We start from the raw sequence: 23,544 nt of genomic DNA on the forward strand, positions 1-23,544 counted from the left end.
CTCCTCAGACAACAAGTAATATATGGTCAAGAGGAAGATAAGAGGCTTCTGATTCAACAGGCTCAACTATCTATTTCAACTTAGATCAAATGTTCAATTCAGGACCTGCTTTTGTTTTTGGTCTAATTATCAAGCATTTCTACTGCAACAAAGTTGTTTTCTTAGAGTGGAATTAATCATTTTTGGTATTTCCAAAAGGTTGCGAAAGATTCTTTATTTTTCTTTCTCTTCAGTTTCTGTTTTTAAATTCTTAGAAACTTTTGTTTTAATGGTAGTTGTGTTGACTTAAATCTTCACAGATGCCTTTTGAGACTTTATTCAGTAAGTCTGTTAATGTTTTGTATGCACAAATCTAATTTTGTCAGCTTCTATTCAGTGAAAATTGTGTGCACCCCCAACTGTGACCCCATGTTGAGAATCCCTGTTGGAGGATGTATTTTTGTGGAAGTTGTTAAACAACTGGACTGACTTTCATCTCTACATCAGGTTGCAGTTAGAATGGGCTAGCTTCACTATACAGATACAAAATAGTCATTTTCTTTGGAATCAAGTTTCATCATATCCCATGCCAAGACATATGTCTGTAATTATCTGTAACATCACTGAAGATACCAACACTTGAAAGAGAATTTCAACTATCAGTTTGTTTTAGCAGAAACTTTAGCAGTTTTTCTAAAGGTCTGCTAATACCAAAACCATCAGATGGGAATGTCCTTTATCCATTTCTGAGTGATGTATTTTTAGCTGAGCAGATGACCTTTCCAAGGTTTTTAGAGTCTGGAGTTTTGGGACACGCAAAGGTATTCAGGCATTCAGACGACGTACTCACTGTGCTGAGTCTTTTTTGTCAAGGGATTGTTTCTTTGGATTCTTCACTGGCAGCTTTGTCTCTGCAAATGTGATGTTGATCTGTTTAACTCTGGAATCACAGATGTGTTGCTCAACTTTATCTCCTGTTTATCTTGACAGCCAATAAGTGTCGCAATGTTGACACTCTTTTGGCATGCAATTGCAGCTTTTGACTTGATCTATCAGATTTTGTGCTGTGAATTCCCAGAACAAGCATTCAAACCAAAAGGTTTTACAGGTTGTCATTGACTCTCGAATATGTGGATTTGGATGTACTTTAAGTGCATTTGTTTCACACATAGGTGTGAGGAATTTATTTCATCTGGGAAGTTAAGCATTAAACATTTTATTGTTTTTTCATCAGGTTCTTGTTTTTTATGGGGGTTTCTCCTGGGTTTATAGTTGTGATCATTATGTGTTTTATTTGTTTTGATTAAACAAGCCTTGTGTGTGTTTTATTTTTGATTTGTCTGTTCTTACTTACTTAAGATATAACATTAATTTCATTTCTTGTGTAAATGTATGTTTCCCAGCTCCACTGTCAGTGTTTACTTCCCCTTGCTCCACTGTGTCACCTTTCTCTCTCTTCCTCAGCCTGCCTTCTCCTCTACCTTCTCAGCTGCACTCAGTAATGAGTCCTGGTCCATTTTTCCAGCAATCACAATCCTGATATTTACCTTCTTCTCTTTGTCTCACACCTTACTTATTTGTATTACCCGGTCTCTGTGTACCCTGGCTCTCTGCTTTCTCCTCCCCCCCAGTTTGTAAATTGTGTTTTATCTTCTTTAATAAAAATCATTTTCATCATTTACCTCTTGGATCCCAGCTTGCATTTTCGTCTACTTTAGACAAACAACTGAACTTTTCTGTCATGTAATTCTCACCAAGGAAATCAATACAAATAAGGGTGTGTGTTACTGTAAGTGTAATAATGTGAAATGATACAGAAAATAAGCATGAAACTCATGAAACTCACAAAAGGCATAGCTAGCCAAATAAATGGCTAAAAAGTCCAAGTCTAAAAAGCAGAATTGAAAAAGCAATTCTACTACTTATCAGGCTAGTTTCTAACTATCCTAACTGATGGCCTATAAAAAGCTTTTTCATCACCATGTCATATAATCCAAATCCAATAGTGGGTGCAATCAAAGTGCTCTCTCAAGCAAATTCATTGTTGTAAAGCCACAAGTTTGCAACCAATAAATCAATTTTTAGGCATTTCTAGGTCCAAAATCTGGAAGTTGAAAGATTGCCTTACAGAGGAGTTTGAATAAAAGTCTTAAAGGCTCTCCAAGACCTAATGACCACCAACAGTGTTCTTCAGAAAGTCCTGGAGTTGTGCAGTTTTTCCATTAAAATTAAGTAATGCACTCAGATGCAATGGCTTCTATGAATAATATAGTTTGGCCAGATTAGATCAAAATCTAATTCTGTAATTTCTCAACTCCTGTTCAAAGGAGAAATCGCCCCGTTCAACACCCTTTAAAGCACAAAGGGAAGTTTGGAGGTGGGTACATCATGATGTGGTTTGTTGTTCTGCATATGATAATGGCAGATTTAATGTGATTGAAAACAAGTGGACGGGGAAAAAAATGCTAATACAGTCCTCATACGGATCAGATAGTAAAACCAGAGTGGATTCTTCAGCAAGATAATGATGCCAAATCCACAGCCAAGTCAATTCTCAGTTGGTTTCAGAGGAAGAAAATAAAGCTACTTGTCAGTCACCCCAGAATGCAATGTAAGATACCATGAAAAGGCAGATTAATAGACCATATTAGGCAATAGCAACACATCAAGTTTCTCCATACAGGTGGAATCTTGAAGATACCGTTGATGTTTTTTTTTTTTTTTTTTTTTTTTAAAAGGACTTTTCTATTAAGTATTAAATAAATATTATCATGCTCTTATATTTTATTACAAATATCTTAATTTATGGACTGATATGTTTTGATTTGTTTGTGTATGCGGATTACCAAGGTTGTTACTGACATCTGGAATAAATTTCATGTCATTAGGGTCAATAGAAATATATTCACCAGGAAAAACCTTGACATATTCAATCCATTTTCACCACAGTATATGTGCTTATTGTTCTTATTGCTTCCTTTATCACTTGTTTTAGTGTTTAATGAAGTTCTAACCATTTCATTTAGTTTGAACAGATGGGGACATGCATCAGTTTTTTTTTTTCTTTTTTTCCTGTATATCATGATATCATATCCAGATGGTATTTTAGCAGTGCAGAACAGGCCGAGCAGCAGCAGCTAGACTGTCACGTTAAATTTTATCTCAAGTGAAAAGTTCAAGGCAAAGAGTGGATTACTCTGTCTCAAAGGGAAAAAATAAAAATACTTCCATTTGTTCTGTTATATAAGAGGAAATTCTCTCTCCTTGTATTTGCCGGAGCAACCAGCAATCTCTTAAGAGATCGTGTAGCTTATCAAGCAGCATCTAAAATGTACAAGGAATGTGGTTTAAAAATAGTTGATAAATATTGCCAGGCTGCTCCTTCTAATCTTGATTGTTTCCTCATAACCACAATCTGCAATGATTTGCTTCATCAATGTTAGGATTTGCAATACCTGCTATAATTTTTCATGTAATGTAGGCTGATTGCTAAATTGCCCACATTATTTCTGTCAACATGTAGCAAGTAATAATTCTCTCAAGTGTGTTTTTTTTTATTTTATGTTATTAAGATAGATGGGGCACATGTTGTTCTCATATCCTTGCCAGGTCCACAAAGCTGTAACTTTTAAACAGATCTTTTCATGTGACAAAGTTTTAGGATGCACGACTTTGCCAGTAATGAACAGACTGAATGTTCTGTCAACATTTGGAAAATACAGAAAAAGAATTTAGGCAGAGTTACTCCTGCTGACGAAGCGTCTAATTTTATTGATGGTTTTGTGCAAATATTCTGTTCATTTGAGGTTTTACATGACACTTAGCCAAAACCGATGTCAGTGTCTCGCATGCAGAAAAAGTGCCAAAGCCATAAACCTTTGGAATAATTTGAAACACCATATAATAAGAAGAATTTGGAGAATGATGTGAACATTTTCTTTCAAAAGGTTTTGATTATGATTTCATAGATTATAATTTTGTCATACTATTTTAAAATTAATGGTATGGAATTAATGGTAATTAAGCTAGTAAATAGTTTAATTTCCATTTAAATTATTTGATACATTTTCTCAGATCTCAGATGCTTGGTTAGCTTGTGAAGTGCTTTGTGTAGATCTTTTAATAGAAAGTCATTTTATGTTTTCATATGCATTGCATTATAATGCTTATATCTGGTTACAGCTGATGGAAAATAATCATTTTTACCTAGAGATTCAGAATAGTTTAGCCTTTCTTTGTAACCATGTTTTCAACTTTTCATATTTTATTGACTACAATTATAATTAGCTTTAACAAAGCCATATTTTTTATTTCTATCAACACATAATATTTGGACTTAATAATCATAATATGTATGTCAATCTACCCATCCATCCAATGTATTTTTCTACTGTGTAGCATTTCTTATGAGGTAAAATCATTTCTTTCTTTACTTTTGAAATTCTGTGATGGTGACAAAATTGGTTGTTGATATTTTGATTGATACATATCAGAAAATAAGAGGACTCTATATAGAGAGTTTTTGTTTAACCAACTCTATAAAACTCAATTCATTCAAGTTGAAAACACTATTTGTTACAGAAAAAAAATAATTTCCTAAGTACTTTATAGAGTTTCCTTTTAGATCCAGTGTAAAAACATTGATTTGGTGGAAACAGTTGTTTGAAGCTACAAAAAACATTGTCTGATGTGTGGAATGCAGACATGTTTTTGTGTATAAATGGTCACACAAATAAGCCTCTATGTGGATTGCTTGTGTTGTCTCACAGCTGTGTTTATGTGTGTGAAATCTTTTAGACATGTAATTGTTAGAAATAAGAACATGCTTGTCCAAATTGGTTCTGAACCTTTTCATCCTGATCTGATTTCTGCTTTAAATAAATTCAGTGGACTCCACCACTTTGAGTTGTGTGTCAGCAGGAATTATCAAGTTCTGGTTAAGACAAACTGGGGCCAGGCTGGTTCATCGTGTTGTTTCAGAGCAGAGCCTCTGTTTATAAGGTGATTAAAGTGCTTATGCTTCACCCCAGGCGACTGAGGTCAGACTAGCTTATGTCTAGATTTCAAGCGGCTGGTGTAAAGTGATCCGTATCACTGGCAAAATGAAATAACCTTTAGGGTGAGAAAAGGCACAGGTGGCAAAATAAACAGATTTTCTGTGATGTTCCGAACACTGAACAAGTGCAGGGCTTTCTGTCTGAAAGTAAATGTCAGTCACAACGTGCCCTTCCTGAGCGTGCGGATGTGTGACCTTGCAAACATGCGGCTCATTGATATTCTTGGAGAAAAGTGTCATGAAGGCATTTGGGAAATCTTTCCCTCTTGTTCTTTAACTTATGAATATCAATGAAAACCACATGTGTTTTGAGTTTGTTTGCTCATTAACATGAAGTAGATGATTAAACAGGATTTTATTTTTAGCTATTGTTTGCAAAGGTTCAGAAGCTCTGGATATTACAGTTTGGTTTCTTTATTTTTATTTTTTTGTTTGTTTGTATTTTTTGTTTTCTGCTTTTGTTGTTGTGGTTCTGACATGAAATGTTTCTCAATTTTAACCCCCCGGTGTGATGTTTAGTTCATTGACTGCAAACATATTGATACTGGTAAATATTTTAAATTTTGTGACATGAAGACAGCAAATTTCTATTTTTTTAATAGAAATGTTTTATGTAGTGGCAGTGCAGTGGGGCCATTCTCTTTTTGTTTTTGGATGATTGGTTGATTAACTTCTGCATAACTTTGTGCTGTCTTTATTCATTTGTTTTGTCCTCTAACAAACCTTTGAGGCATTTGAAGCTGTATCTATGTTGAAATCAAATTGTATACAGACTCTCTGCTAATTAAAGACCTTTTGGTTTAGGCTAAAATAATTTTAGGCTAAAAAAATTAGCTTCATAATTTTGCTAACTTGACAAGTTTCTTGTTTTGTGGTCTTTCTGTAATGTATAAAGTATATTTTTTCAGGGTGCACTAGTGTTTAATTAGTTGCTTGATGCACTGACCTTCACACCAGTTTTAATCATGCTGTTGTTTTACTATCATGTACAGGTCATGTTGCTACTGTCTCATTTCTGTTTAATTTAGACATATGTGTGTGTGTCATATATGTGCAGAAGGTTAGCCAAAGGGTAATAGCGATTTAAAATTAAATCAGTTATTGCCAATGAAAGATCCAACCTAATAAAATTAAAAGATAGTGCTATTATTGCATTAAAAAAGTTCTGTAACTTGCAAAGTAATCAAGCCAATTTAAAGTTGTCTTTGTAGTGATCTATTGAGAAACAGCACAATGCTGTAAGAACATATCAAAGATACTATTTCTCTGAGTAATAATGTAATAAACGCAAAGTCCGACAAAAATGTACTTCCCCCACTGATTTGGATCCAATTTCCCTGGGATGCTTTTGTCTCTTTTGTGATCTTTTGGAAGCGGATATAGATGTTTGTTTTCATCTTGATTTTTAAGCTAACCTTGTTTGTTTTTGCTAAGTTGATTATTTGCTAAAAGTGCACTCAGTCCTCAGGGGGATGATGCTGACCTAGGAAGAGAAAGAGACACATTCAAAGTCAACTCTGGCTTGTGGTCCACATGTATAATACTTTCTTACTGCTATATGCTGAGCAATAATAACATTAAACACAGAACATGAAAAGCTAATGAAACTCCAGGGGTGTAAAGGTGAAATTTAAAAGCTATTGAAAGTTTTGGCTACAGTGATGTCACTGGGCATCGGAGCACTCAGCACTTTGGCTGGTCTAATTATCTTCCTTACAAATTACATATTCTGTCTTACTTACTCTTATGGAGCATTATGTCTTTCAATTAAAATGATTGTTTAATTATTTATTTGATGCTATGTGACTTTGTCTATGCTGCAGTCATCTGCAAGCACGTGTGGGTGTGAGTGAACTTTGACAATTTTCACCTTTTGAAATTAAAAAGTAGCAGTACACGACCTCCACTCATACTGTCATATCGACATTTGTATTTGTTAAATAACAGCTCCACCGCCTTTATTCCTGCAGCTACTCTGCAGAATCGCAGTAATTTAATGACATTTAAATGTCTTCTTGTTGTAAAATCTTAATGAATGGTGCTATTTTCATTAGTGCTGTTAAATAAAGCTGTTTAGTATTTACAGTTTATTCAAAGACTATCACTGCACTTTAATAGTGATGATTAGTGATGACTTCAGTGGCCGATTGGATTCTTTCATGATGTGTGTTAAAGCTGCACCTGTTAGCACTTTTTTGCTGGACTGAGTTCAAACAAAATTATTGAAGTTCCTGATGATATGACTCATGGCGATAAATACTGCAATAAATGATTTAATGGAAAGAACTAATGGTAAGTAAAGTATTCGACAAAGTAAAAAAATTCCGTATATGTTGTTTCTATGTTTGATATGTCCAATGAAAATGTTTCAAACAAATGCTAATATCATGAAAAAAGACAAAGAGAGCAAATATAAACATTAGTTTCAGATGGTTAAGGTGCATAATCTATCCACACCAATCAAACTCCTTTTCAAAAACCAAAAATTAAATGATTAACTACCTTTTTCATTGTATTTATCAAACCACACCCAGGTATGAACAATCCCCTAAACAAAAGTAGGCCAAAATATCTTAAAAAGCAGTGCATCATGCGACTCAGCAACAAACAAATTTAATCTAAGAGCAGATCGACAATTGATCATTTCACATAAAATGCCCCCAACACTGGGGCATTTTAATGATACATTACAGCCCAATGACCGGAAAATGCACCAACAAATCCTCATTTTGGTCTCTCCTGGCTATGATTTCCTAATGGAGGAAAAATAACTATTATCACTCAACACAGTCAGCTGTAACCACAAATAAATAAGCATAAATCATTGTAATGCAAGAAAATGTATAAGTATACGCAATAATATGGGCAGATTTGAAGGAAGTCCTAATTAATTATTTTGATTGAATCACTTCCTTTCTCAAAGTGCAGGAGGATATTGCCAATCCAGGCTGGTAAAGGAGCACAAGAGCATAAAGACCTAAAACCCTCAAAGCTGCTCACTCTTTCAACTCATGCTCAATCTTCTTTTACACTTTGTTGTAACCTCCAAGAATATCATCATTGGTGCTCACAGCTTTATATATATATATAAGGATCAATATAGGTTCAGATTTCAACTGCATGCCTTCTCGCTCAAGGAAAAGGTCCTTTAGGCCACAATAATTATTCATTGTCATTCTGCAATTGCTCAATTAAATGAAACATAATTACTCACCTGGAAATGTCAGCTCATCAGCTGACAAGTAATTGGATCTGCTAATTTGTCATGATTGATGACAGTTTTATTTCTAGAGTTGGTGTTATGCCTGCTCAAAATTTAATCGGTGGCAACCACTGTGCCAAACTAAACAAGCTGTCAATCTCGATATGTTTTCACAGTATGGTATGTGTAATTTCTGCAACATGTGACAGGATTTAAAAAAAAGCTCTGTTCTTAACACGACTACCTGCTGAGCTCCTTGTCAAATAAGGAGATCTGACACACAATTGATTCCCCCCCCCCTTTTTGTAAGCAGAGAATTTGCTTAAAATTCTCTGCTTGTGTTTGCTCTGTCTTTGATCAGGCATTCACAACACAGAGCTTTTAATGCAGAAGCTTACAAGGATATTTTAATAGTCTCATCTCAGCACCAAGGGCCTGGAGTTTTAGGCTGAAAATACTAAAGGTTGTTTCATTTCTTCTTTAATCTCTGAGATTAAAAAATTACAAAACATAAACACATGAAAGCCAGCAGAAACTTGAATGGAACCATCAGGCTCCGGTGTGATAGTGCTTGTCTTTACTGTCTGGTCATATTTCTCTTTGTAAATATTTCCAGTAAAGCAAATTTGATATCTTACAGGAGGAAATGCTGCAAGGGCTTCAAGTTTGTAATGGGCCAGTGCATTCCTGAAGGTAGGAAAAACAGTTTGGATGTCACTTTTCAGGATCCTGCCAAACATATCCTAGGTTTTTGGGTTTATTAGTGTCTGATCATTTTCAGTATCTTCTGTTACTTGCTTTAAAGTTGTAATAAAGCTGTATTTTGTCACCCTATCATCCTTTCATTCTAGATTATGATGTGTGTGCTGGCGCCCCCTGTGAGCAGCAGTGCACAGACCATTTTGGCCGCGTAGTGTGTACTTGTTACTTGGGTTACCGTTATGACCGTGAACGCCACAGAAACCGGGAGAAGCCCTACTGTCTGGGTAAGATCTAACTATGCATAGCAAAAATAATAAAGGGGACATTCTTCAGGCTGATGTTTGATGATACTAATGTTAACAGCAATGAACCAACCATTCAACTCTCACTGATACTGTAATAAAAACTGCCTGTCTTTTAGTCAGGATGTTCTGAATCCATCAGTGTCTAGGGAATTTTGGTGTTAAATGCAGAGCTAAAATCAATGTGCATGATTCTGTAATAGGTCTCATTATTGTCTAAATGAGTGAACACTTTGCACTGTGGTTTATAATGCATCCTTCTTGAGGCATTTTTGGAGATAAACAATCTGGTCAAATTTAGCAGTGCAGGGAGATTGACCCTAATGTGGGGTTTAACAACTCTTAAAATATGTAATTGTAACAGCAGGAGAGTGACACTGTAGTAGTCGATAAGGCATGACTAGATCTTTGGATTTTTTTTTTTTTTTTTTGCTAACCAATTTCTTATAAAGGTTTTTGTATCACATCCAACTTTTTTACTTTGTGATTGCAAGGATTTGTTTTCTTATCTCAAGAATAAAGAATGTCTTTAAAAACATTGCTTCACTGTAACAAAATATGAAGTTGCCTAATATTAAACATCAACTGAGTGTTAATAAATTTATTTGGTGTTATCTGTCCAATATTTGCTTAGTTTTGCATGAAAAACATTACAAATCGGGAAATATGTTACTGTTTCAAATGCTTTGAAATCCCCTGAGTTGGATTTTTTTATATGCCTTAAAGTTCAGAAATTCCTACTCTATTCAAACACTCTTCCCTAAATTTCAATACTTAAAAAAAAATCTAAGTTGCAAAGTTAAAGTAACGTATTTTCATAGCATTTTGTTTTGCTGAATGCAAGCACGTTGAGTGGACGTATTTTAGTCAACATTTTCTTTTCATTTGCTGGCTAACTCCATTCTTGCACTTCAACACGCAGACATTGATGAATGTGCCGACAAAAACATGAGCGCCTGCTCTCAGATCTGCATCAACACCGCGGGAAGCTTTAGGTGTGAGTGTGAGAAAGGCTATTTCCTAGAAGACGATGGGAAGACTTGCACCAAAGGGGAGAGAGGTGAGCGTACACATCTTCTCATTATTCACATCAAACAGCAATGTGGAGAAGACTTCACAGTGTTTTTGGAGGGCGATGGAGAAAGAGCTGGGAGGGGGCACTACAAACATAGACACCTGGTAGTCATTAGACGTCACTGCCTCTCGTGCATGTCAAAACAGTTCAGCCACCCAAACACGCGGCTGGCTCTTTGACTCCTGGTCTTCTCATTTTGCTGGATACATGTGAAGGAAACACAAAACGTCCAGGCGATAAAAACATCTTTTCTGCCCCAGATTTTCTTGCCAATGAAGCAGTGAAGGCCTGCAGATTTGCTACTTCCTCCCAGGAGAGTGTCTTCCATTACCTACTATAACATTTCAGAACATGCTAAGCAGTGCAAAAATGTGGTGCGTGAAATTATGACCGCGCTTCGTGTCCTGCTGCTTCGTAATTTAGGGGAGCGGAATCACATTCAGACATTGGCACTCATCCGTTGTACAGACAAACTCAGTTAGCTAAGATTAACAATGTTTAAGCACCCCGGTAAGCAACAGCCTATGCTTGTCATGCGCTAAACGGAAATGTTAATTTTAATATGTGAACATTCTTCTGTCGAAGTTTTTATTTTGATTTAGTGTAGAGTAGCTACAGTTGGGGTTGGAGTTTCAGGAAGGTGGCAGCAGTGAAAAAACTGGGGGTAAGAGTTTAAGACTGCAATTTTTCATCTTTATTCAGATGTTTCTAGATATTTTTTAACTTCTTGAGTGAACTCATCTGGCTACATTTTTATGAAATGTTTTTTTTGTTATGCATTTTTTTATACATTATATGATTTTTCCATGTCTGTGTTTCCATGTCCAAGTAACTCAAGTATTTTATTTTATTTTTTTTCCAATTTCCCAGCAGTTCATCTCTTTGAGAAATGTGATAATTTAATGAATGCTGGAACTTGCTCTGCCACATGTGAAGACTTCCTCCAGATCAAGATGGCTGTGCTGCAGCTTAAGCAGAAGGTATGGGACAAGAGAACAAAAACATTTGTCTGGCAAAAGTAAAAATTTAAGTCTATTTTTTTTCCTCATCCACTACGTCAGCAATTGTTTTGCAATACACTTTAGAGTTAGTGGCCAAAAAAGCTCAGAAGAAAAAAAAAAACCTGTTAAGGATTTTGATTTAGCTGTAGCATACTCCCAACAGTATTGCAGAAATTACTGCAGGTACATATTAACAACTCTCATGAGGTCCATTAATGCAGTTTATAACCTAATAAAAAGAAAACACTTTAAAAAAAAATCCTTGGCGAATAGCAGGCTGATGCATTGCTCCTACACGAGTTGGGTGTAAGTTGATACAAAAGTCAGCTGTAGCGTTAACATGTCCATCTGTGATACTACAGACGTCTGAACTTTTCTAAGCATGTGTCTGTCAGTAGCAGCGTTCAACACTCAGCACTATAACATGTGATGTATTGCTTCCAGCTGTGTGGTCTTTCCGTGCTGCGTATATACGGTTCAGCATATATTAAGAAAACATCATGAAAAATGTTGTCTTTGCTGATTACTATGTAAGTTTACAACATAAAGCTGAAGGGTATTATTATATGGTAATAATTACAGGGACGTTAGAATACACATTTTAAAACATCAGTTTGTCCGCTCACATCTTTCAAAGTCATCTGATTTCAACGAGTAAGCCGCAACTTCACCCATTTTGTGTGTGTATCCTTGTGGGGAGCAATAAATGCAAGTTTATTTCTATACTTTAAAATAAAGTCCAAACGTTTTTAATTTCAGTGATTTAGCTTGTGTCTTTTCGTCACCATCCTTTTTCCTTCCACTCAACTCTCCATGAGTATGTTTACATCAAGACTTTGTGAACAGCCAGCTTCTTTATGCAAGATTGATTTAATTTATATTTCTGAGAAACTGATTTTGTGTTTGTAGCTGTAACCCATGTTAATCAAAATGAACTTCAGTCATTTTATTTAGAGTCGCCGGCAATTACCAAAGCAGAATGCACAGTAGTGACACAATTTTCTACAGAGTTCCAGTTAAAGCAAAGGTGTGGTGCAGGGTTAGATTAAGTATGCTTTCTAGTGAAGGGGATATGCTATAAAGTGAATTCAAAAAGATATCCCTATAAAGATACGTCTGTAATTTTGTTTCTGTTTGTATTTGAATGCAAACTCACAGCAAACTTCAAAATTTAGCAGCAGTTCTGAATCCTAAAATAAACTCTTACAGCATATCAAGATGTTCTACTTATTACCCAACTGGGACTGCCAAGTCTACAAGATGTTACACAGATCAAAGACGACCATTTCCAAGGATGCTGCTTACAATACAGAGCGGGGACTGTCCCGGTCATGCTGCATAATGCAGATGTGTTGCTTTGCCTCCATCTGTATTGGTCATGGTTTGTTAATGTGGTGCAGCTACAAGATCGACTTTCATCTTTAGGCAGGGTTTATAATTGTAGCAAAAGTTTTACATGATGTTAGGTCTACAGTGTGTAATTTATGAGGGCACAGACCTTTAATATGAAACAATTAAGGACAAAATGCACTTAATATAAGAAACAAATACCCCATCAAGGTATCATATACTCCCTAATCAATGCTTACCACCATTTATTTTTATTATTCTTTAACCACCTCTTTTCTAAGATGGCCTTGCTGTCGAATAGTGCTGACGTCCCTGTGCAGATGACGAATGAGAAAATTATGACATCACCTGTATTTTTACCAGGACCTCCAGGTTCGCCAGGGCCTCCAGGTAAGAATGAATTTGTGTTCAATGTCCAAATGCATCCAAATACATGTGGAAAGTACTTTGCATTCAGAAAAATCACTTGGAGCCATGCAAGCATGTCAGACTAATCTGTTCTGCAAATCTTAACATAAATGTCCAGCTGAGATAGTCTATGACATGATTATGTTATAAACAGACCACTTGCTGATCCATTTAGTTTAGCATTTTCCACATTAATACTGTAGCTCTTTAACATCTATAAATCCCACTCAATTTGACTAGGTTTTTGTTGTAGGATAGCAATCCATCATAAATTATTTGAAAACATTTTGGCCGCTGCACCTTGACGGCGGTGCAGCCTTAATTTTCTCAGGTGTCCAACTAACTTCAATTATAACTCTCCAAGCAAGAAGGCCCTACGTTTAAATCCTGACCTGGGATCTTTCTGCATGGAGCTTGAATCTTCTTCCCATTTCAGTTTTCTCTGAGTACTCCAGTTTCTTCCCAAGGTCCAAACGCATGACTGTTAGGTCAGTTGTTTCTCTTATGTGACGTTAAGAGTGAATGTGTGGTTATTTGCCATTACTCTGCGAGGATTAATGTAGAAAATGGATGGTTGGATGAATGTCCTACTAGGTTTTTCTTCACATTTACATCCATTACCATGCTCTAACTCATTCAGAAAAGTTGTAAAGAAGGACTCTGTTTTAATTTAATTCTGTCTGTTTATTTGACTGACACAATGGTGTCAGTCAAATAAAGTGTACAAAAAACAGACAGAATTAAATTATGAATATTTCTGTACCAGTCTGTTCTGACCTAGGATCGCCATGAGGTGAAAATAAAGAGAAGCGATGTTCTACATTCAAAATCAACAGATGTCAAGTATCACAGAGGAAAATTATTAGCTTAGCTTGTACATGTTGGTTGTTTGCTTAAAATATTAGACAAGTTAGATCCTTGGCTCGGTGGCAGCAAAAATCAACCTTTTTAGGAAAGTGGTAGCAGATGCTTTTTTCCCAGTGATAAATCACAATTGCATGCAGTGTGGGGTTCAGATAAGGGTCAGGGAGCATCCAATGATTTTCACATTGAAGGGCAACTGCTCTTCCTCCCGACCTCCAGCCTCATCACAAAGGTTATCACAGTGTTTAAAAAAAAACAAAAAAAAACATGAGTATCTGAACCATATGATAGATGTCAAAGCATGTCTTCAAAACCAGAAATGTCAACTCTACGTTGACTGTAGAGAAAATGTCAGCAGGTCAACATGTCAGCTAAATTCATAGTCTAGAAATTAAGATGGTTCATAAATATCTTTGACCTTGAAGTAATCCTAGAGGGATTGAAAAGATTAGATCCACAAAAGAAAATGATACCCTAGAAGACTGACAGATTTTAGTCTACAACAAAGTGACATTTCCAGTGTTGGAAATATTCTACATGCCATTGATAGAAAGGATCCAAAACAATGGATGGTTTACAAACTCTACTTTATTCTAGGAGATACAGGACCAGTCGGCCCTCCAGGATTGGCGGGGCCCCCTGGTCCACCTGGTCCTAGGGGCTTGATGGGACCAATTGGACCAACACCAGACCTGTTCCACATCAAACGTGGCCCTCGAGGACCTCTGGTCAGTTTATATATGCTTTCTTTTATCTAGAGTAAATCTGTATGTCCACATTTTTCACAGCTTTAGCTCTGCTTTTATCTGTTGTATGATAGTTCATATACTCATTCATGTCAGTAGTGCATCTTTGAAACTCCAATATAATATATCTCTGTCTGAAAATCCCACTAGACCAACCAGAACTTTGTCTTGACATACAGGATCTTAGGCAGAACTGCTTTAAAAAAAGAAGCAGATAAACATTGCTACTGCTAATTATTTGAGTATTGTTGCCAGTCGTGGTCAGCTCTCTTGAAAAGTAGATTTTTAATCTCAATGAAACACACTTGGCTAAATAAAGGCTACATACATACAATGCTTAATGGCTTTCACAACTTCTAACCAAAAACTTCTTATTGTTGCTGATAATTGTTCAATTTTAGTACCTAAAAACTAGAAGTACATTTTGAGGTCATACTTTTGGAGTGAAAAATATTACATGGAATTAAAATAGAAGCAACAATGAGTTCATGCTATGCTACTTCATTGGATTAGGGTCAAAGGGTCAGATCAAGCTAAAATACGTGACACACTTTCTCATGGTCAGGAAAGACATAAATATGTGATTTTATTACTGACTATTTGGACGAGGCATTAATGCAATTAATATTTTCCTAAATCTTCTATTTGTTTCCTTCATCATGTTGTTAAATATATTATTTCCATGCAAAGGGTTATTGCATGCTATTTGGAATATAGTACAAGTGGATTATAATACAAATAGTCCATTAGAATTGGCAAACATTGACATCCTTATTACTATTGACTAACTGGGCAGTTTTAATCTGAATTGTCTCCAAGACCTTTTCATCACTTCTCCCACAAGCAAAAGGCTAATGCTTTAGCAGCACTAACACAGAAATCATTATGGCAATATCAGTGTTAGCTAATTATGTTCCAATATAAGTCCTAATTATATGGCAAATTGCATCCAATATTGCTTGGATGCAACATTGAGTAGAGCCCCAAAATAGATTAGTTTAATACAGAGGAAAAACGTCAAACTATGATTCCAGCTCCAGATCGCTGCAGGGACCACACTGATGGAAAGTACTTATTTTGAAAGAATTATCTGAGTGCTTTTTAACACTTGTGGATATTCTGGCACAAACCTACAAGTTAAAGCTCCTTACAAATATTTTCATTAAATTATGGCTAGTGTATTTTATTTTTTTCCTCAATAACTGCAAGGTGACTTATGTAGATGGAGAATCCCTCTTCTTCTGTAAAAGACCATCACCATGAGAGGTGAGAGGTTTCTCTTTGTTGGCCTGAACAGCTGTGCAATGAGATACAAGGCATACTTAAAAAAAAATAAAAATTAATTTCTGCTTTTGCCTGTAAAACATATTTTTTTCTGACGTTTTACTAGACTAACAAATTGAAATAATTTAGTAATCCTCCATTGTGAGTCAGGCGCAGGGAGAGAAAGAAAATACCTCCTCTTTTTTGACCCTCATTTCTGCTAGGTCAGAAAGGATGACACATGGTGATGGTAATAACAACAGAGTGCACCAAATCCATTTACAGCTTCAGATGTTTTCTTTGGCTTGCTCTGTTTGCAGCACTCGCTATGTCCTGCTAGTGCAAACCGTTGGTGTTGAGGTGGAGGATATGAATCAAGAATGTTGAGGATATTGCCACCCAGACACGTTAGAAATCACAACATCAACACCCGCAATCAGTCATACAACAAGCTGCACAGAGCCAAATCATGAACTCAGGCCCTGTGTTTTCACGGTGGAACGCAATCTCTTGCTTTGCATGCATGAGTATTATGTGTTTATGTAATAGTTAGATGTGAGTTTCCATCACAGCTCTTCATATTCCTAGCCTGTTTATGCAGTTAAATCAGTCCACATTTTCGTGAGGTGAGGCTGAAAGGGCGTTGTGCTCTCATGAGGTTTTGGCCATCAGGTCACATATGTTTGACTGCGTGCAAGGATTTTAGCCTTGATTAATGTGTGACTCTCAGGCTATGTAATTGTCTGAATATTGGCGTCTCTCCCTGGACAATATGTTCACAAGTCTTTGAAGATAATTATTCCAAGAAAGACATCAAAGCAAGCTTCGCCATTGATCTGAAGCCCCTCAAGGAAGACCTGAGGCCCTCAGTTAATCTCTCTTGGTAGATCCTAATTGAAGCTTGCAGTTTTTGTGGTTACTAAGAATGTGTCCATTTATCAAACAAAAACAAAAAATTGCGTGCTTCTTTTTTGCTGGCAGGACAATATTACATCTACATTAGTGAGCTATAGTCAACTTCAGAAACCAGTGAGGGAGGTCAAATATCCCTAAAATAATATTTATATATCTTCTGTTTCTATTTATATCTTAAAAGGGCCCCCCAGGAGCACCAGGGAGAGATGGCCTAAAGGTAAGAATGAATGCCGTGTAGTCATCTGATCATTTTAGGAAATATGCCACTTTATCAGTAAAACGTCTGATCAGTATAACCCCTAAACAGCACAGAACGTTTTGGCGCCAATATGTTTAACTTTAGTTTGTTGTATCATATCTTAAAATAGGGTAAAAGCTAACTTTATGAAGAAATTGGAAGACATGCCAAAACGATGTCCCTCAACAGACAATTATCCATAATTATTTGTCTAATCTTCAGAACTGTAGTTTGAGAATGACAAGCATATTGCAAAATCTCAGCTAAATGTTGCCCTGGCAAAGGATTTCTGATGAAAACTTCACCACAAGTTGATACAAGTGGAAAAACAAAGATGCCGTGTCAAACAGAAGCTTTCTTGATGCTGTGTAATCTATGAACCCATCAAACGCAGGGGTTTGTTTTTCCAAATCCAGGTTTCATGTTTGTCCATAAAGCATGTTTGTCCATGTATTCTGTCTTTGCAGAAATATGCAGCCCAGCTCATGAAAACATGCTTTCATAGCTTTCTTTCTTGAGAAGATCCATTTCATCCACCATTTGTCAGTGTGCCACAAAGCAATTTAAAAAGAAATATGGAGCTATATATTACGGTACATAAGGTGAAGTTCAGATTTATTTTCTACAGAAGCGAAAGCCTTGTGATTCTGCAGAATGTCAAAATCAATTTGAACTGAAAAGAGCCAGCTCAGGTAGTTCGGACAGCCAGCTTTTAAATAAAATCTGACATAAAAGGGCTTGAAAAAGACAGCGGCATGTTTGTGATGATTTAAAGAAACTAAATGTGAACTTTTGAAATCACTCCATGTTAGAGAATTTGAGGTATAGGCTAAATATTTAAAAAAAGATAGGACATTTGCATGCTGTAAAAGCTTGTAAATGTTACTATTAATTGCTTACTAGATGAACTGAGTGTATGGAAAGACTTAAGTGCATTTTTTCTTTATTGACAGAATACCTTGGCATACTCTCATTAATTTGGGATGTTTGGGTGGATAAACTGGAGAATGATGATAATCTGCCTGACTTTGCTACAAATTCAACCCATCTGCCAAAACACGTGTAGACTCAGTATGACCCTGAGCTACCAAAAATGTTCCTACACAGTCTGGAAAAGTCAAAAAGAAAAAGTACAGAATTAGTTTTTTTTTATTATTATTATTATTTTCCAGATATGGATAAATATAGGAAAATGAAAACTGACTATGGGAAAAAAACTGAATTACATCTAAAAAATAAAAAAAAAACTTTCAGTATTTTAAGTTACTGGTTTCAAAAAGTGAACTTTTGATTTAGATTAGCACTAACATAGCACAGATGCCCAAAAAGCTGTGAAATAACCCTTTATTACACTCAGACCAGCTTCTGTGTTGTTTTATATTTGGAACCCAAAACTTTACTAATTTTCAAGCAGTTTTTAGGTCAACATTTGTTCATGTTTGCAGTGTTCTGAATCTTATCAAATGGGCAAGAAATGTGTAGAAATTTCAAACAAATTGTGGAAAAACCCCTGTGTCGAACAATAACAATTAGAAGAGTCATATTACTCTGAATAACAAACAGCATGGTTGCTTCCTTCTTGACGTGTTCGATGTTTTTGTTTTATAACTTAAACAGTTCCAGGTTTATGGTGTTTTTTTGGTAGATGACTACCACTTTTGGCAGTTATCTACCACTTTAAGCATTTCCAGAAATACAATTGAGGAATGGCGGTGGCAGTTTCTATTCAATGGCCTATAAAGCATCCTCTTACACTCAGAATTAGGTCTAAACACATTGCAAGATCACAAACTTTACAAAGAAAAGAATAAAAAAGAGATGCTAAAGTGTTGGAATGTTTTTGTTGGCCATATTCAGTCAAATATTTAGACTTTGCTTTCAGAACTGGAGTGGATGTAAGTTACACTTTGGTGCTAGTTTTGCACTGAGCTAAACTTGAATCTCAACACTGCAAATAGAGGTGCTGAAAACAGACTAATGAAAATAAAAGGAAAGCTTTATTTATTTTTAAGAGGTCAAAAAAGTTTATTAATGATGTATTAAAGAATATCATCCAATGAAAATAAAAGTCATCACCATAAACCTAAACAAAAGTCAACAGCTTAGAAAAGTAAGCATGTATTTTTCAACATCAGTACCATGCAACTGGTAAATATTTTACTGGAAGTATCCTCCTCTGGGTATGTTTTGCTGCCAGTAGAATTGGTAGATTGCCCGAAGTTGATGGAATAATTAAAGAGGAGGGGCTGGCTCATAACTTCTAACACTTGGCATAACTTCAGACCATCATGGTTGAAACTTGTACGGAACTGTAACTCCAGCAGGACAATGATCCCAAACAGACATCAAAACTGATTGTGTAATGCATGAAGCAGCCAAAGTTACGGTTTAAAAACAATATGTCTACATTTTTGACCTCAGTTCTGTCAACAGTGTGCAGACTGTGCCTGAAGAAGTTCTTAGGTGTCACTGGCAAACAATCACTTTAAATTAAACTTCACTGTAATAACTGAAAGAGTGCTTTTTCTGTAGCTAACCACATTTTGGTGACTGTGGGATTTGGAATCAAGCTTTGAGGCTTTAGAGCAAACATGGCAAAAATAAACTATTACTTTATGGCTTAACGTTTTTTATATTTTATGTGTTTTTCGGGTTTTTAAGTCAGAATAATTTGTCCCTAAAATAAAGTGTCACTACTCTTAAACTAGCTCTTTTATTTTTCCGTCTTTCATCTGTGACTGGTCCGGTGGTAGAGCCGCAACGATAGGTGTGCATATTAGAGGAAAAGAGAAAAGGGAACAAAACAAAACGGGCACCTGACAGGACACACAGTGAAGGTGTCCTACCTTTAATGTCAGTTCAGAGTTCCTGAATGAGCTGACAACCCCAGCCCACACAATCTATTGTCTGACCGATACTCAGATCAGTTGTTTTCTTTTTTTTTTTTGCTGGGGGGCATATATTTTTTTCCGCATATATAATTTTTTCTCTCTTTTCCTAAAAACATGTCAGATGTGACTTTCCCAGCAGTAATAGCAGAAGTGTAAACTCCCCAGTGTAACAATCCCATACCAGCCAGTTGGCTTTTTCCAAAAATCAAACAAAACGTAACAAACATCAGCCCTGCTAAAACTGCAATGCAACCGCCTGGGTTGATCTGTCCTGAGGTGAAGGTTGCCTTTTTTTTTTTTTAGAAACCTTCTGACGCTCTGCTTTCATTTGTTTCTTTTTTCTTTTCTTAACAAAGCTCTGCTACAGCAGCTCGACACACACCAGTCATAATTTTCATTAACCTCCCATGTTTCACCAACCCATTCTAAAAGCTCGGGCTAACTTTGGCGCACCCCTACCGGTAAGCTGTTAAAGCTGCCAATAATTAAAATAATAAAAACAAATACAGATGAGACAGTTACAAATATGAACAACACTTGTCATTCAAGAAAACGGATGAAAATCATTGTTCTGTCTCATAACTTACCTTGAACATCTTAAAACTAAATCACAAGTGCAGAGCATCAAAATCTCAAGATACATGTTTAGTTAAAAATGTAAAGGAAGGATTATTGTTTTAATAGACAGAGTCTGCCTTAGACAGAGGAGTGCCCTCGTGGCAGTTCATGCGTAATTTACATCTTTAAAATTCTATTTGGATCATTTTTTTTGTTGTTGGTGGTGGTGTTTTATCAGTACTCTGAAAAGAATAGGTTGCTGACTGTTTTTATGTCTGGATTTTGTCCCATTAGTCCAGGCTTAGGAAAACAGCAGCCTATCATCTCCAGCTCCATTTTTAACTTTTAGATAAATGTCTTTTGGTTTTCTGCCTGGTCAGAGCAGGAACATTAAAAAAAAAAAAGTGTATGTCAACTTGTTGTTTTCCTGCCTGTTTTTCTTCTGTCTTTTTTTTCATATTTGCTGCATTTGCAGTATATCTGATACCCAGAGCATTGTTTGATATTCCATTTTCTGGCTCCCTGAACAGTTTCCCGAGGACAATATTATGACATGCTCTCATGCAACACCCCCACCCCGTCTTTTCTCCACTGTAATTCAACTAAACTAAATATTTGTTTTGTTTCCTCAGGGGGAGAGAGGAGCTCCCGGGCCTGCTGGACCACCAGTAAGAATAACACTTTTCATACTGATGATACACTATTGTAACAAGCCACTTTCATCTAAATCAAAAATTTAAGCTAGTCATTACATCAGGTGATAAAAGACATTGACCAAGAAAGCCTATAATAGGCCACCGTGATATAACATGCAACCCACTGTATGCATTTAAATCAGGGAATGGCACAAACAGTTGGGGAAACTCTTTTGCGCTGAATGAATGCCTGTAATCCTGTTAGCACTGTACGAAAATATTATCACTGTAGACTAAAGACACACTGCTACGTAATTTATAGATTTTTGTTTCTTTAGAGTCTTCTTTATAAGATATTGTGCATGAAAATTGGAATTTAAAGAACAGGACAGATTTTTTCCTAAAGTGATTTAAAGTTGTGAAAACAAAACAAAGTAGCTGTAAGTGCAAAAGGAGAGACGTGTAAAGTTCACTCTTCTTCCAAATGCCACCAGTGATGCGTAAAATAATTTTTTTGAGGCAACTACTTAGGGTACATTTTCTTTCTCATAAAGAATTGCAACGTTATGTAGACTTTAAAACCAAATTATAAGAAAGCAAATGCAGAGATCACTGTACTGATGAGTAAATCACTATTTAAAATGTCTTATCAAATTCATCAAGTCCAAAAAGGATGCTTATTTTCTGTTTTGTTTTCCTCATCTCGCAGGGACCCCCAGGATCCTTTGATTTCCTGCTTCTGCTGATGGCAGATATCCGCAACGACATCGCTGACTTGCAGAGCAAGGTGTACGGTCGGCCAATGCACTCTCCGGAAGAGGACATTCCTTTGGCGCCAGACAGCTGGAGAGACACAGCGGACAGTTTGGATGCTGGATCGGGGGAGGATTATAAGGAACCTCCGTCTCAAACAGGCCGGTGGTCCAAAAGGAACAAGAAGAGAAAACCAGGGCGAGAGAGAACAAACTGATCACACTGATAATGAAGGGAGGCCTTGAATGCTGTCAGGTGTAAATATTGAAGCGGTCTGCTTTTGTATTTAATGGTTTTTAAGAACATATTTTATGCAGTTTTATTACAGATGTTTATTTTTTTATAAGACTTAAAATGGTGTTTCTGTCTTTTAACAAATGTAGGTAGACTTTGGCAGTATTTATGTATTTTAGACTGTATGTTATGAGAAACTGAACAAAACAATATCTAAGGATTGACACTCGTCAAAAGATGCAGAAAATCCCCACAGTTGCTGCTTTGGACCTTATTAAAGTAACTTTAATGTTTTTCATCCATAAACCACCAGAATAATAATTTCAGTTATCAAAGTTGAAGTTTTTGGAAAAGTAGCAGCACTGTTCATTTACTTGACTGATAATCAACGTTATTTATGTCCAAATTAAGATTATTTGTGGCCTGAATGGTTGTTTTAAAATGTAATGTACATTTTAGTTTTTTAGTTTTACACAGATGTGCTCCAGCCCCTGCTAAAGACATCCTCAGTTTACAAAACTGTTTGCAGTATGTTTGAAAAACATTAATCTGAATTAAAGAATTATGCCACCTTTATTTTTGATATGAAAACAGAAATAAATATACTTCAAAAGTAGTGTCCAATTTTAATAACTGGATAACAATATATTGCACATGAAAAGATAGAACAAGCATCGTGATGACTAAATTCTTTGTTTAGTTAAAAAATGGCTCAGGTATGGAGAAAATAAACAAACTGTAAACATTGGCTAATACAAAGCAGTTTAACTCATTAAAGTTCAGCTGATGAGTCTTAATGGTTTTCTCCACAAGGGGGAGAAATCACATAGAAGACTTAAAGGACATATAAAGAGAAGAAGGTAACATATTACAAAAAATGTATCTCTTTATATTTCATTTAACTTCTCAGAAAAATATGATTGCTATTTGATTAATGTAATATTTATTTTTCTAGAGATCAATAAAGACCAACTCAGACCTCTTAATTCAATAGAAAACTTGCTTCTGAGAAGGTACCCAGAAATGCAGTACCCTTTTAACCATTGAGCATTTTACAAATGTATGTGATTCAAGGGAAAGCTATTTTCAATCATTTCATATTTTATACAGTGAATATTTGATTTTGTAAAGAAAGATGCAAACCCTCCACTTTGTGTTGAATGAGAAAACATTCGTGGCATTTTCTCCCTGTTTCCTGTACACCAAGATGGACAGTCTCCCCAAGCCTGCAATAACAAAATGCTCATCCCTTTTGAGTCCACTAGATGGCAGCCTTTTCCCATTCTCCCTCTCAGACTCCGTGACTGTGGTCCTTTCGCTAGAGCACAGGACATGGAGCCCAATGAACTCAATTAAATTTGCAGTTTAAATC

General features: G+C 36.0%; 1 protein-coding gene across 2 annotated transcripts in view; it reads left to right on the forward strand.

The window, feature by feature from the left end:
• ccbe1 (collagen and calcium binding EGF domains 1) overlaps positions 1-23,158 on the forward strand; it is a 38,428-nt gene extending 15,270 nt beyond the window's left edge. The window contains exons 3-11 of one of the 2 annotated variants that reach the window (XM_007558905.2): positions 8,878-8,930; positions 9,089-9,223; positions 10,164-10,301; positions 11,190-11,296; positions 12,949-13,057; positions 14,537-14,667; positions 17,045-17,080; positions 21,183-21,218; positions 21,895-23,158. In XM_007558905.2, coding sequence (XP_007558967.1) covers positions 8,878-8,930; positions 9,089-9,223; positions 10,164-10,301; positions 11,190-11,296; positions 12,949-13,057; positions 14,537-14,667; positions 17,045-17,080; positions 21,183-21,218; positions 21,895-22,155 — 1,006 coding nt within the window. In that variant the 3' untranslated portion in view covers positions 22,156-23,158. Of the gene's footprint in view, positions 1-8,877; positions 8,931-9,088; positions 9,224-10,163; positions 10,302-11,186; positions 11,297-12,948; positions 13,058-14,536; positions 14,668-17,044; positions 17,081-21,182; positions 21,219-21,894 lie in introns of both variants that reach the window. The other variant, XM_007558904.2, reaches the window with a different exon arrangement.
• The last annotated feature ends 386 nt before the right edge of the window (positions 23,159-23,544 follow it).

The sequence above is a fragment of the Poecilia formosa genome, unplaced genomic scaffold (assembly GCF_000485575.1).
Source record: "Poecilia formosa unplaced genomic scaffold, Poecilia_formosa-5.1.2 Scaffold100, whole genome shotgun sequence".
NCBI lineage: Eukaryota > Metazoa > Chordata > Actinopteri > Cyprinodontiformes > Poeciliidae > Poecilia > Poecilia formosa.